The sequence below is a fragment of the Macrobrachium rosenbergii genome, chromosome 12, assembly GCF_040412425.1.
Source record: "Macrobrachium rosenbergii isolate ZJJX-2024 chromosome 12, ASM4041242v1, whole genome shotgun sequence".
NCBI classification, from domain to species: domain Eukaryota; kingdom Metazoa; phylum Arthropoda; class Malacostraca; order Decapoda; family Palaemonidae; genus Macrobrachium; species Macrobrachium rosenbergii.
Window position 1 is genome coordinate 63,691,595 of NC_089752.1, and position 16,225 is coordinate 63,707,819.

The 16,225-nt window shown below is 34.1% G+C and overlaps 3 protein-coding genes across 4 annotated transcripts in view; 1 reads left to right on the forward strand and 2 right to left on the reverse strand.

Moving 5' to 3' along the window:
• LOC136844251 (larval cuticle protein A3A-like) overlaps window positions 1-16,225 on the forward strand; it is a 329,631-nt gene that overhangs the window by 307,219 nt on the left and 6,187 nt on the right. The window lies entirely within an intron of this gene.
• On the reverse strand, window positions 1,884-7,081 carry LOC136844250 (cuticle protein 19.8-like). The gene is made up of 4 exons (XM_067113238.1): window positions 6,954-7,081; window positions 5,732-5,809; window positions 4,166-4,345; window positions 1,884-2,117 (listed from the first exon to the last, which is right to left on the reverse strand). The coding sequence occupies exons 1-4, from the start codon at window positions 6,957-6,959 to the stop codon at window positions 2,031-2,033; spliced, it is 351 nt and encodes a 116-aa protein (XP_066969339.1). The 5' UTR covers window positions 6,960-7,081; the 3' UTR covers window positions 1,884-2,030.
• Window positions 13,790-16,225, reverse strand: part of LOC136843693 (pupal cuticle protein Edg-84A-like) — a 45,930-nt gene continuing 43,494 nt past the window's right edge. For both annotated transcript variants that reach the window (XM_067112260.1, XM_067112261.1), the window contains 3 exons: window positions 15,489-15,566; window positions 14,534-14,713; window positions 13,790-14,147 (listed from right to left, as the gene is read on the reverse strand). In XM_067112260.1, coding sequence (XP_066968361.1) covers window positions 14,058-14,147; window positions 14,534-14,713; window positions 15,489-15,566 — 348 coding nt within the window. In that variant the 3' untranslated portion in view covers window positions 13,790-14,057. The remainder of the gene's footprint in view (window positions 14,148-14,533; window positions 14,714-15,488; window positions 15,567-16,225) is intronic.

Genomic DNA, 16,225 nt, shown 5'->3' on the forward strand with positions numbered 1-16,225 from the left:
TTCCACACATAGCAAACGAACTCCTAGACGCCATTTCTACAACTGCCAAGTCATCCACAAATAGAAAACGAAGTTCTAGACGCCATTTCTACAACTGCCAAGTCTTCCACACACAGCAAACGAACACCTAGACACCATTTCTACAACTGCCAAGTCATCCACACATAGAAAACGAAGTCCTAGACGCCATTCCTACAACTGCCAAGTCTTCCACACATAGCAAACGAACTCGTACACGCCATTTCTACAACCGCCAAGTCATCCACAAATAGAAAACGAACTCCTAGACGCCATTCCTACAACTGCCAAGTCTTCCACACATAGCAAACGAACTCCTAGACGCCATTTCTACAACTGCCAAGTCATCCACAAATAGAAAACGAGCTCCTAGACGCCATTTCTACAACTGCCAAATCTTCCACACAGCAAACGAACTCCTAGACGCCATTTCTACAACTGCCATGTCATCCACATATGGAAAACGAAATCCTAGACGCCATTTCTACAACTGCCAAGTCTTCCATACACAGCAAACGAACTCCTAGATGCCATTTCTACAACTGCCAAGTCTTCCACACATAGCAAACGAACTCCTAGACGCCATTTCTACAACTGCCAAGTCTTCCACACACAGCAAACGAAGTCCTAGACGCCATTTCTACAACTGCCAAGTCTTCCACACATAGCAAACGAACTCCTAGACGCCATTTCTACAACTGCCAAGTCATCCACACATAGAAAACGAACTCCTAGGCGCCATTCCTACAACTGCCAAGTCTTCCACACATAGCAAACGAACTCCTAGACGCCATTTCTACAACTGCCAAGTCTTCCACTCATAGCAACCGAACCCTTGGACGCCATTTCTACAACCGCCAAGTCATCCACACATAGCAAACGAACTCCTAGACGCCATTTCTACAATCGCCAAGTCATCCACACACAGCAAACGAATCCTGGACGCCATTTCTACAACCGCTAAGTCATCCACACAGCAAACGAACTCCTAGACACCATTTCTACAACTGCCAAGTCTTCCACACATACCAAACGAACTCCTAGACGCCATTTCTACAACCTTCATTCCAACATTACCTCCCACAACATTAACCATGACATATTCGCAGAAGACTCATCAGTAACACGTCGAATTTCCCTACACACACTGCGCCACTCACCTCTATCATGTACATACTTTACTGGATTTCAAAGCCCTTCCTTTCCAAAACCTCAAGTACCCCATCATTCCAGCAGTGTCGAGATCTTCTTCTCTCTTCTGTCTTCCTTACATTACGTTATTTAAGGAAGACTTCTTGAAGTTTCGGTATATCAACAGATTCTACTTGCAAAATTTACCTCTAGAGAGATTGACTGATTGAAGGGTTCACTGACTGATTGATTGACTGATTGACTGAACGTTAAAATTCATTCCTTTTCATAAAATATCTAATTTTCAAACTGCACTTATGACAAAGAATAAACGTCCTTGTTTTCTGTACAGAGGAAACATAATTTAGAAATTAAATACCTTCAGAAAATTAGTGATGCACCATGTCTGATTACTGAACATAAGGGGGAGACAGACAGACAGACAGACAGGCAGACACAGATTCTAGACTTTTGAAGGGCAATAAGATTCACATGCTTGTTGGAATATAAAGTAATTTCATGAAATATTAATGGCCTAACCCACAGCAATTCAACGGAAATTGAACACAATGTAAATTTTCAGAGTTTGAAGGAAGCAACAGATCAGGACGGGGAAATTTACGAATAAAATTAATATATAAAATCGGTAAGTGTATAGACAGAAAAAACCATAATGACGTCACCGGAGCATATATTGATAGACAGAAAGGTAATTATATCAAACTGGTAAAATTCAAAGATAAAAACGATTTATTGAAGCCGATAGTCTTTTTTTTTTTTATTTTCAACACCACAAGCACACACTGGGACGATGAGTTCATCAGAGACAAGACAACTACAGTAGGAATCTCCTTCTCTCTTCTCAGTGTGAGAAGATTCACTCAGAAGAAACCGCCTTGCGTCTGCTCAGCTGGGGCACTAACTGGAGCGTTGATTTCAATGTTAGTCTTTTGTTTCCGAGTGATAGCCTGCAATAAAAAAAATGTACGTTTTCAAGTGAATCTGCAATGTAATGCATTACTACTCTAAAACACTTCGTAGTTCCTCGTTGGACGAGTCGGTAGAGTTCTCGGCTAGCACTCTGCTGGGCCCGAGTTCGAGTCTCCGGCCGGCCAATGAAGCATTAGAGGAATTTATTTCTGGTGATAGAAATTCATTTCTCGGTATAATGTGGTTCGGATTCCGCAATAAGCTGTAGGTCCCGTTGCTAGTAACCAATTAGTTCTTAGCCACGTAAAATAAGTCTAATCCTTCGGGCCAGCTCTCTCTAGGAGAGCTGTTAATCAGCTCAGTGGTCTGGTTAAACTAAGGTATACTTAACTTAAAACACTTTGTCTTGTATTTCAGTTATTTATTTATATCTTTAATCTGTTTATTCATTAATTTATTAGTTTATTTTTTTTTTTTACTTTCCTACTAATTGATCTCTTCTTTCTGTATTTCCTATTGTCTTCTGTAACTTCTTTCAAATGAACACCACGTTCTTTGGAAATTTGAATTTTAATTCAATAGCGCCTGTGGGCTTGTTCCATATGAACAGAGGTTTACTTTCTAAATAATAATAATAATAATAATAATAACAATAATAATAATAATAATAATAATAATAATAATAATAATAATAATAATAATAAAGTTTATATAATTTCTTTAGGATAGGTTACTATATGTGGAAGAAGCAACACAAAAAGCTGTGAAAAATATTGAACTCAACATCAGGATTCAAAATTAATTTTTTTTAAATGTCAGTGAAAATTCAGTACCGTCAGTGAAATGTGGAGAACAGTTTATGAATATCAAAGGTAAAGAAAAAATAGTCCTAACTGTTTCAAAACAAAATCAAAACAATTACATGATAAAAAAGATTAAATGCCAGAATAAAAATTCAATGACGTGGAGAAGTAAAGAATAGTTTTAGTATCATCTAAAATGGGGAAAAGAACAGAAATAAAATTTCAAATAAACGAAAGGCCCGAAGCCAGACGAATATATTTAAGAACAAAGAAATTGCAAAGAATGGAATCAGAGAAGAAATTAGATAAACTTTGAATTTATAAGACAATGAACATTAAGGAACACAAGAATTTATGGAAGAACAGAGATGACTAACAGAAACTGAAAAAAAATTATTATTATTATTATTATTATCATTATTATTATTATTATTATTATTACAAGGTCTCAATGGCGAAAAGCAATGCAATACAGGATAAGAAACAGGACGAAAGAATAACCAATGAAAGATGAGTAACAAAACCAAAATAAATAAGATAAACAAAAAGTAAGAAGGTAAAACAAACAATACAAATATGGAAAACAATGAAGAACGACTCGTGCCAGCATACCAACAAGCAAAGCACTTGTAACTAATCTTAGGCGGGTTATTCACGTTCAGACTTGTCCCCAGACATGAGGAAAGGGGAAGAGCGTCGAAAGAAATGACACTGCCATTGGCGTTATGACCCGGTTTGTGTAAATTGCTCACTAATCTTGCTTCTTGGACGTGCTAGAGTGATGGCCGAGGTACTCTCCAACAGCGAACTGGAAACTAAGGCAATTTGTGCTATAGTAACCACTATTCACGCACGGATAATGTATTTCAACCATAGGACAACCGCGTCTCACAATGAATAGACTATTTATACCTAATTATAAACAAGTCGGTACGCTTTATCTGTGCGAGTCTGTGCCGACTACAAACAACCACATTCACGTACCGACGTCCGTCGCTCCGTCCACTTTTCTACAAATCTTATGGCCTGTCCACACTAGCGGGCATGACCGACGGGCACTTCCAGCTGTTTATATTTTCTCTCGCTTCTGAAGCAGTGTTACCAGGCAATCGCATCGTTCTGGCTCCATACTCGGTCGGAAAATATAGTGGAACGGGTTATGGGAACAGTTTTTGCCCGTCGAACAGTGCCCGCTAGTGTGGACAGGGCTTTAGACCGGTGCAGAGCGTGAACGGGGGACCTTTAAGCTTCAGAAGACACATGTAAACGACAGATTAACTTACTCTGTATCCGTTGACGGAGTCGGCCGTGTAAGTCGTCGTGTATCGCACGCCGTCAGGAGCCACCCACGAGTATTCCCCGTTGACGACGCCGTTGGCATCCTGCGTCTCCTGGCGGGTGGTGTAGACGGTGTTCTCGTCGTCATTGACAATGAAGTTGTAGGTGAAGGGGTCGAAGCTTCGCTAGGAAATCGGAAGAAGAAGAATTAGAATGAGATTGAGACTGGGGCAAGGAGAACCACTTTGATGTTGAGGTTTGAAACATCACTGAAAATGGGGATCACATCACAAGAAGACGACTTGGAATAGGAAACGAGAAATGGTTTGAGGATGATCATGTTCGAGACGATCTTTTAAAAGAAGAGAAAATCGCGAGAAGACTGAGAATAGGGAGAGGGAATCAGTTTGACTTTGACGTTTTTAATCGATCTTTGAAAACGGAGAGAAAATCACAAGAAGAATTATTCCTTTAAAGCGAAGAAACCAGTCTGATGCTGCGATTAATTGACTGGCATTCTTCTGGCCTTGAAATCTCACGGGAAAATCGTATTTTGAATATAGATAGTTGAAAGCAAAAGACTCGGTGTGATGATTAGTGAGGATAGAAAATAATAAAGTTGTAGCTGATCCGTTTGAAGATTTATAAAATGATCGCAAGAAAAACCATTATCTAAAGGCGAAAAATTCATGTTGATTTTGAGTAGATCAATCGTTAAATAGGAAGCTTCAAACTACAATTTTAAAGATGTATGAATATTGATTAATAAATTATCATGGCTTTCATGAGAAGAGTAGGTCACGCGATAAGTGATTTACAACAGATTAGAAAACTGGTTAAAAGTGAAATATTCTAAATCACCTCGGCCTCCTTATGAATAGGTAATGAATCATTTATCCGTCATAATTAATGAAACGCTTAATACTGGCACTAAAGTATGAGATTGTTTATTAGAATTACCGATGGGCTTGACTTTAGATGATAGATAGGCACGTGAAAAAAAACTAACTTAAAAAAATGCATAATCATTTCAATATACAATTCTCATTTCTGTGGTGTGATTTCAAAAAATAAAAGTAAGCATTTATTCCATTAAATTAACAGTTACATCGACAGTCCATTATCAAGATATCATAAGAGCCAGTTAACTGTTTCAACGAAAATTAGCAATATGCAGGTTAATAAACAAAACCTTAAGACGTAAAGCAATTATTCATTTCAAATACGCCCTTATTACATGTAAGTGTCAGATGAATATTGTATTTATCATACATATGTGAATCGTTTGAACAAATGCAAGTACTTTATTTAAGGCTATGTATTGGTGCAGAGAAATATACGTTTACACAGCATTAATTCATACCTATATATATATATATATGTGTGTGTGTGTGTGTGTGTGTGTGTTTTAAACTTATGTCTTGATATATATATATAATATATATATATATATATATATATATATATATATATATACATATACATTATGTATATGAGTACATATGTGTCTCTGCGTGTGTGTATACATCTACGTCAAAATATATCTAAAACCAAACAGAAAAGTAATTTACCTTTTCAGCAGGTGCACCTTGTTGTGGTAATTGGGGAGCACACAGGGCCACACCTACTAAACACAAGAAGATGGCAGCCTGGAGGGAGGAGAAAAATGTCATTTACTTCAATTCTGAAAAGAGATTCTTAATATCTGGTGTGAATAAATAACTTTTATTTAGGCATTTCGTTTTGCAAACAGTATTAACATTATAATTGTTAACATTACAGGGTTATCAGTTCGAGCTTGATTGTAAATGCATTTTGGTTGTATAATTGAATTTGTTTTTCTTTGATTTTCTTCTTATACAGTATATTCTCTACGTTTCTTTTTCTCTATATGAGGCCTTGGTTAGAACTGAAGATGATTATGGTAATGATACACCCATACGGGGAATTCTATTATCAGCAGACATAACTGAATCATTGGTAAGTACAGGTCTGTTTAGATATATATATATATATATATATATATATATATATATATATATATATATATATATATATATATATATATATATATATATATATATATATATACATACATATATATGTATATACACATACATATATATGTATATACATATATATATAAATATATACATACATACATACATATATATATATATATATATATATATATATATATATATATATATATATATATATATATATATATATATATATATATATATATATATATATATATATATATATATATAAACAACGATGTTTCTCACGGTTTTACAAATCGATCGTCGACAGCATGACGAGTACTCTGGTAATAAGTATATAAATACAAAGAATTGTTTTGATATTTTCAAAAAAACTTTAATTTTATCGAAGGACTGGATCAAAAATAGTATTTAAAATTTCCTTTGAGGTGAATTGTCTGTCATGTGGCCTAATTAAAACAAATTATCTTTCTTTTTTTAATCTAGCTGTTTTGCGATGAGAAATTAGCTAAGGAAGCAATTATCAGGCAAACAGACAATCCTCGGTATCTAATGAAAAAGGCAAAAAGATGTAAGATTTCCGAATTCTTAAAAAAGATGTGGGAGAATATTCTCTTTCTCAAAAGAACTCTTCCTAAAACTGATATACACATACGACGTTACTTGCTTTGAAAGATTCTCTAAATAAGAGTTGGAAATACATTTTCTCTACGATGAAATAATATAATTCATAAGTATTCGTAATCATAATACATAAAACTAATACTGAAGTACATCTTTCTCTTACCTTCATTTTGTTGAAGTCTTGGATGATAAGTCCAGATGTTACTCCGCCTGAGGAACTGGAAGGTGTGTTTACGTACGGATAAGGAGCCCCTTTATATACAGTAAACCATCACACTGGTTTTTTGCTACTCAAGGTCACTCCACGTCAGATAATAGCGTTGGGTGGGTAGGAATTAGTTCATACCTACTAACTGCATTACCGTATGTTGGCCGTTCATCTGTAAATATTCTTTTCTTTTTGTTTGCTAGTTTCTTTCTTTATTTATTTATTTATTTATCTATTAACCTTTTTCTTTGTTCCTTGTTGAATCTGTTGTGTGATACATTTTCATTTTGGTTATAAATTTTATACTTGTCGTTTGTAATTGTTCTTTTTTATTTCATTTTCAAAATTTATCTGAAACAGTTTTATGCAGGTGTCCATTTCTTCCCTAAAGAAAGGTTTAAAAATACAAGAAAAATATTTCATACCAAAGAAATGCAAATACAAATCACATTCATTACAAGAAGAAGAAGAAGAAGAAGAAGAAGGACCTAATCTAATGATTAGATAAGGAAACTTTAATGTAACGTTGCACTACACATGAGTCGAATAAAATAATAAAAAAAAAAAAAACTCGAATTGCTTCCATATGAAAGATCACCATCACTGGGACTAAAGACAACGAAAGGCCACCATAAGGAAAAAGGGGCAAAATATGGTTGATGTTTTACGATGTACGAGCAGTATGGACTCACCTACCGCGTAGGGGAGTACTTCAAGGCTGGAGAATGAACCATTGCTGTAGACTTCAGTCTGAGAAAGTCTTGTTGAGATTATAAGTAGACGGATTACAAGTTACACGGATGCTATAAGCGGCAATTAGACATCTATGGATCCCGTGGATTAGATGTATAATTTTAGACAACTTCCATTATGTTTGATGAGTGACCTCGTGGGATAGTCACGAGAGAGACGATAACTCAAGGTTTTGCTTCACCAGGTAGGGAGAGAGAGAGAGAGAGGGAGAGGGGGGGGGGAGTACTTTGATGCATAATAACGATATCAATTGCATATCAATTATTATGACTCCTCAGCTGAGAAGGAGAGAGAGAGAGAGAGAGAGAGAGAGAGAGAGAGAGAGAGAGAGAGAGAGAGAGAGAGAGAGAGGACGGGAGACAAACAGGAAAGGGAGAGAGAGGGAGGGAGAGAGAATTGGTCGAACCCTGGTTTTACAGACAATGTGGCAGAGGAATACCAGAATACATGTTATTCAGAGAGAGAGAGAGAGAGAGAGAGAGAGAGAGAGAGAGAGAGAGAGAGAGAGAGAGAGAAAGGATTAGACCCACTTCTATAGACCAGTGAAGGCCATACATTATGTGGATATGTTGGGCTAAAATACCCGGAGGATTAGAAAGTAATTCGACAAGAAGAAAAATGACTGGGTTACGAGCTAGTTTGGCATTTAAAGGACTTTTAAAGATGCTAATAATGGTATACCTTTGGTTAGTATTTGCAGATGACAGTGAACATAGATAGTGAGGAGAAACTGCAGTTGCCGGTGAAAAATTTTCGAAGTGCTTGCAAAATGAGAAAACTGAGAGTAAGGTATAAGGAAGGAATGAGTATCAAAATAAGTTAATGCAAGGAATTACATGTTTGAAATAGGTGAAAGTGATGACTTCTTCATAGAAAAGTATATATATTAGCGGATCAGAGATAGAGATTATTTCCATTGATGTAGAAAAACAATGCATTCTACAGTATTTTTACCGCTGAAATTGGTATTATATATATATATATATATATATATATATATATATATATATATATATATATATATATATATATATATATATTATACATATATATATATATATATATATATATATATATATATATATATATATATATATTATACATATATATATATATATATATATATATATATATATATATATATATATATATATATATATATATATATATATATAATTATAAACACACACACACACAAATATATATATATATATATATACAATATATATATATAGTATATATATATATATATATATATATATATATATATATATATATATATATATATTTTTTTTTTTTTTTTTTTTTTCAAGTGAAATAATGAATACGTGTATCAGACTACCTTATATAGGTAATAATGATCTATATTCCGAAAAACAGTAGTAGTATGAATTTCCACCTAAACTTTATAAAATAAAGCTGAGAATTCCGGGAAATATTTACCATCTGTTTTTCTTCTGATACTTCGACGAATCCGGATAAAATCTAGAAAGTTTTGAAGCGATATCTTTCTTCTGTTATTATTTTTATTTATGTTCTCTGAGTGGAAAAGGAAACTGAAAAGTTGAGAGTGGTAAAACATGTTCCTGCTGAACGCGCGTCTCAGTTGCCAAAGGAACGAGCCCACACAAAATCTCACTGGCCTCTTTTTCCAAATTTTTATAGCGTATTTTTTTAAGAATCAAGAACCAAAGCAGAAAAATTAAGTATACCTTAGTTTGAAATTTAGACAGCTGAGTTTCTTTAAATCACAAAGCTAGTTCAACAAATTTTCTTTATCGGCAGCTGAAGACAACTATAAAGAAAAAGTTTTTTCTAGGTTTTTGTCTTGAGGATGAGGAGAAGCCAGAAAAACATTTCCCTAAATTCGTTCATTTCCGCGTTGTTGGGTTACACCTTCAAGGGGAGATAAGATGATTATTAGGAAACCAATATGCTGAATTGGCGATGAACAAGTATAAAAAATTAACACACCACACACACACATACACGCACGCACACACGCCCACACACACACACACACACAAGCTCACACACACATACATACACACACACACGCCCACACACACATATATATGTGTGTGTGTATAAATACAGTATATATATATATATATATATATATATATATATATATATATATATATATATATATATATATGTATGTATATATATATATATATATATATATATATATATATATATATATATATATATATATATATATATATATATATATATATATATATGTGTGTGTGTGTGTGTGAGTGTGTGTGTGTGTTTGTCGTTTACGTGAATCACCTACAAGACCTACTTTACTTTCCTCTAATAAACCGTAGATCCACCGATCTATGTATTACGTATAGGATCTAAGACATTTACCAAAGCCCAGAGAATTACAAAAATTAAGATTCAGTCGTGTATTTCATTCGAAACGGTTAACTTTTCCAGTTACAACTAAGTGTTTTATCACTTCCAAAACAGTCTGAATTACTTTAAACATACTCGGAACAAGGACAAAGAACCCAACGCGGACGCTTTGTTTTTTGTAATTTTTTCTTTGTTTATTTCCGTCTGGTGACATTTCATAGTGCTTTAAGGTAAACAAAACTTAAGTTCCGCTGAAACGAACGTGGTTTAAGGTCTGTATCTACCGCAAAAAGTTATGCAAATTTTCCATGTCAAATTATTGCAACGATAACCAACAACATATTTCTTTATAATTGAAAAAACAAAATTGGTTCTTCGTCTTAATTCCTATTTTTATCACCCCCCCTCTCTCTCTCTCTCTCTCTCTCTCTCTCTCTCTCTCTCTCTCTCTCTCTCTCTCTCTGATTATGGGTATCCTTGGATTGGTATAATCGCCTTATCCTTGCCATGCCCCGCCAGTCCATTAGGATTTACCATACCGTAAATTCACTTACCTTGTGCAGGTAGGATTTGTAATGGAAAAGAAAAAGATTGAATGAAAAAAATAGAACGACTAACCTAGTTAACTTGTTTTTCAGATATAAATAAGTCAGAAAAATCAAGAATAATTAGGCAGACACTTGAAGAATATAAAAATATATATATATATATATATATATATATATATATATATATATATATATATATATATATATATATATATATATATATATATATATCCGTGTCAATACAAACGTACTGACTCTCTCATAAGGCCCGGGTTTCAAAATGCCCATTTTACTAACAGCTGATAAAAGCGTTCCCTGGTAAACTGACCACACCCTACTTATCTGAATAAATGTTCATGAAGAATATGACAGGCATAAAAACTTGAGGAGAAATAATAAAAAAAGAATAAAAAATGGAGAAGCGTGAGAACTGGTTGAAAAGTAAAGTTGTTTTCGAAGGTTGGTTACATAACCCTACGTCTATCGGAATGTACAATGTGCTAATTGTACAACTTAGGTTACATTCAACTGAAGTTTAATTTCTCGATTTACTTAATTTCAGGGTATTGCGTCCAGGTGGTATTACCTGAAAATTAATACAGGAAATATGTTAAACATATTTTCATAATGCACATTAACATATGTAGCGTGATATCAGTTTTCCCAAAATAACTGTATAAATTATTCTTCTAATAATTATGTTTCCAATTCTGGCCATTTCAATCAAGCGCATTACTTGGAAATGTTTTTGAAAGAATTTCACCACATTAATCGTCACACGAGACAATGCAAATTTAAAACCTGCATTATTCTGGGCAATATTTTTTCCATTGATTTTCTTTCCTGGTTCATCATTCTGTCAACATGACAGACGAATACCGAGGACTGGTAACTGAGAATCATTACTACCCGGAGGAACTCCTCGGCATCGGAACATTTCTACTAACCCCATAAAAAATTATACTTTCTGCACTCTAATTTCCCCTGGGAGCCCAACTACAGGGAAAAGTTGGCTGGGGGAATCTTACGCTTATTGACAACGGTTCAGAGAACTTTTTTTCCCCTGAAAACGTTCGTAAACATTTAACAGTTAGTCTTAAGAAATTAAAAGGGCAGTCAACGCAAACAACTAAATGGTCTAAGATGTCCAGTGGACATCTTAGAAACCGTTCACTATAGCTTTTTATTTATAAGTCCTCCTTTTGATTTTGTATGTAATATAATGTTAATGATCATAATTATAATAATGGTAAGTTTCTACCTCACATCAAGATCGAACCCAGGTAATGGGAAGTAGACATTTTTCCGCAACGATAATAATAATAATAATAATAATAATAATAATAATAATAATAATAATAATAATAATAATAATAATAATTAGTGATGGGAATATATTAGAGCATAGTCTTCACAGGACCTCTGCAATTTTTTTATAATAGTGATATTAGCAGAAAGAACAAAAATAATTTAGAATAATTTAAGAGAAGTAAATAATAATAATAATAATAATAATAATAATAATAATAATAATAATAATAATAATAATAATAATAATAATAATAATAATAATAATGAAAAAATTCAAATCACATTCGTCGAAATATATCTTTTTGTCCACATGAATGTTTAGTACTGTTGTAATAATAATAATAATAATAATAATAATAATAATAATAATAATAATAATAATAATAATAATAATAATAATCAGAACAAAAAAAAGGCATGATTCAGTAGCAAAAGCCCTCCCCTGGAGCCTGTGCTAGCTTGCAGTAATAAGTGGTACGAACACCAACCTGAGGGAGTGATAGAAAACGATCAGGCAAAGATCCTCTGGGACTTTGGTATCATAACAGACAGGGTGATACGTGCCAATAGACCAGGCTTGACGCTGAGCAACAAAATCGAGAAGAAAGCATCAGTCACTGATGTCGCAGTACTATGGGACACCAGAGTAGATGAGAAAGAAAGAGAAAAAATTGATAAGTATCAAGACCTGAAAACAGAAATAAGAAGGATATGGGATATGCCAGTGGAAACTGTACCCATAACCATAGGAACACTAGGCATGATCCCAAGATCCCTGAAAAGGAATCTGGAAAAACTAGATGCCGAAGTAGCTCCAGGACTCATGCAGAAGAGCGTGCTATTAGAAACAGCGCACATAATGAGAAAAGTGATGGACTCCTAAGGAGGCAGGATGCAACCCGTAACCTCACGCTATAAATACTACCCAGTCAAATAGGATGACTGAGATAGAAAAAAAATAAAAATAATGATTATTATTATTATTATTATTATTATTATTATTATTATTATAATAATAATAATAATAATAATAATAATAATAATAATAATAATAATAATAATAATAATAATAATAAATTTTAGTTGTGGAAATGAAAGGCCACAACAAGGAATATCATGGAAAAATACCTCCTGAAAAGGAAGCCATCCTTTTGCCTTGTAGGACGATATATGGCACAAACACATTAAAGAGAAACGCTTCACTTTACCCGTAAGGATTCTTTCAAGGCCGACCGAGGACGCCTTTAGCCTTTACGTCCGCGTGTCCATACTTAAACAGATAATTTCCCTGGATTGTCAGCGTGGTTGATTGGGATTAACTTGGCCTTATGCCGGCACGGGATCTCGTCCAAAGGCAGAACCATAAGTGTTGTAAGGTTTGGAAGGCAATGAGAAACTTTGGGCGGATCTCTGGACTCTGTACAACTAACATAAACGAGAAATGAATTGCCAGATTCCTTTTATCTCACTTTCATAGATTTCTGTATTTGTTGGTGTATATTGGGAAAAAGCCTAATTCATTACAGTGAAGTAATGCCAAGAAAAGCGCAATCAATTAGTCAGTACAGTAAAACAATTGTATGCGATGAAGAAAGTCAGGGTGAGAACAAGTTTGCTCTATCTTTGTTTTATAACTTTCCCTGAACATTCAAAATTCTAAGTACATTTTGGTCAAAATCTCGTACAGATGCCCAAGAATCATTTCAAATGACAATAATTCCTTGGAAACAAAAACACCTTGATGGACTTGCGATAAACTATTCAGTAGAAAGGATAATGTTTTGAAATCAAGGCACAAAGAAAACAACACAATGCGACATTTAATCTTTATTTTTCAAGGAAGAAAAGGAAGTGAGAAATTAAAATCTTTCAGAACCCAATAAATCGAATTTTCATAAAAATACGACACCAAGTCAGCTGGAGATTCTGATATGAAATTTACATCCATTGAAAGAAATCAGGCTATCATTAACAAACTGATGAATATGAAATAAGTAGGAAGGAATAAGAAGGAATCCTTTCTATAGCACTTGTTTTAGCAACTCGGAAAAAAAGGGTATCAAGGAAGTTGAAAAATTACTTAAAAGACGGCCTCTTCCTGTGGCTGCTCCTGTGGCATTCTGACGGGAATCTTGACCACGACGTTAGTCTTCTCTTGACGAGTCACAGCCTGGCAATATTCGAAATGACAAGTTTTCAAGAGTCTTAGAAACAAGACGAATCGTTTAAAGCTATCATATAGGAATTCTATACAGTCACCCACCTGGAAAGTTAACTTAAAAGATAGAATCACAGTTTGCGAAAAACAAAACGACTTTTCACTCGTTAATTCTGTGAAGAAGAAGGGAAGAAGGAGAAACATTGTAGGCTGAGGTTTTAAGCAAACCTGATATGAGGAATGGACAGCTTTAGACTATTTTCAGGCTTAGAAGAAGACTAAACTGAGTCTGATGAGATTTTGAGTGAGTTTGACCCCTGTCAGATTAGAAAATTACCAAATAAATTACCTGATCATGATCTGAAGACGAGAGCAAAAAAAATAACATTGAAGCTTACATTGTAACCATTGATAGGATCTGCAGTGTAAGTGGTCGTGTAGCGGATGCCGTCAGGAGCCACGAAGGAGTACTGCCCCCTGACGACGCCGTGCATATCCTGGGACTCCTCCCTAGTGGCGTAGACGGTGTTCTCGTCGTCATTGACGATGAAGTTGAAATTGAAGGGCTCGAAGACTTGCTAAATGAGAAGAGGGAGAAAATTTTCAAAGAAAGACATTGCTGCCTGACTGTTAGGGATTCTAGGAAGGTTGTGAAAGTGAGCTGAGTCCTCATCTGTCACTTTATTTCAGAACAACATAATCTCTGGGAGGATTCTGTTTTTAAAAACTGAAACTACGCACATTTAGCTCATACTGGAAACGCTGCACAGCTTATTACATAGATAAATTAAACATTAAATAGGCAAATGCAGGTTATACAGGAAACGTTACCCTGTTTATGATATAGACAAATATATTAAAGATTAAATAGGCAAATGTAGGTTGTACTGGAAACGTTACCCAGAATATTATATAGAAAAATATATTAAACATTCAATAGGCAAATTGAGGTTACACTGGAAACGTTACCCAGAATATTATATAGAAAAATATATTAAACATTCAATGGGCAAATGTATGTAATACTGGAAACGTTACCCGGTTTACTATATAGACAAATATATTAAACATTCAACAGGATTATGTAGGTTATACTGGAAACATTACCTGGATTATTATATAGATAAATATATTAAACATTAAATACGCAAATACATATTATACTGGAAACGTTATCCATTTCATTACGTAGAAAAAGCTATTAAACATTAAGTGGCCCAGGTATTTATAAAGGCATAACGAAAAGAAAAGTGAAATCTTTGGGAATAATCATCTCTGAGTGGTTGTGCGCATGTCAGCATTTTTGGTTTCTGAATCACGAAACGATGGGGAAATATATTTTTGAAATCTTACCCTCTCGATGGGCTCCTCTTCCGGAGCGACTTGAGGGGCACACATGGCTGCACCGACGAAGCATAAGAAGAAAATAACCTGAAAAGAAAAATGATTGTCTTTTTTAAGTAACCTTGGAAATTGGACGAGATCAAGAAAATAATATCCGTCACTAATGTTTCGTTGGTGTTAAGTGGTTATTGGTGGTATTCTTTAATTAAATTCAACAGTTCCACGTTACCTATCACTATTTTTTAATACTTAAGAAGCTGTGATATTTGAAATGGTATTTCTGAGTATATAATTTCCATTATAATAGAAATACTTGTATTTGAATTAGCTAATATTGCACTCTTTGAATATAGCAGTGTCTTGAGCTGTTCCTTTTGTTTTTAGATAAACGTCTTGTTTTCTAAGAAATTTTTAGCTTCCAGATTGAATCCCTTGCAAAAGAACGATATTGCAGTTAGGAAACCGTTCCTCCAAATAGACACGAATGGAAAGTGTCATTATTATAAGAAGACATTTTATAAGTATTATGTCCAGCAAGTTCACTCTTACATAAACATTCTACTAGGAGAGTTATTACATTAATCCCGCGCACATTTGTAGCAGAGTAAAAGGGATAATAACCCACAAAGGATTGTTAATATTAATGAAAGGGCCATAATTGAAAAATATGAATAAGCACTGTAAAAGCAAAAGATGGATCAGGAGATTGCAAATCTCCTTCAGGGTTGAGAAATATAAATAAATAA

Bases quoted from the DNA above. Each gene is read 5' to 3' on its own strand.
- LOC136844250 (XM_067113238.1), bottom strand. The intron at 4,346-5,731 runs GTAAATTACTTT...CCGATTTCCTAG, and splicing joins AAGGTGCACCTGCTGAAAAG to CGAAGCTTCGACCCCTTCAC. The intron at 2,118-4,165 runs GTAAGTTAATCT...TTTTTATTGCAG, and splicing joins ACTCCGTCAACGGATACAGA to GCTATCACTCGGAAACAAAA.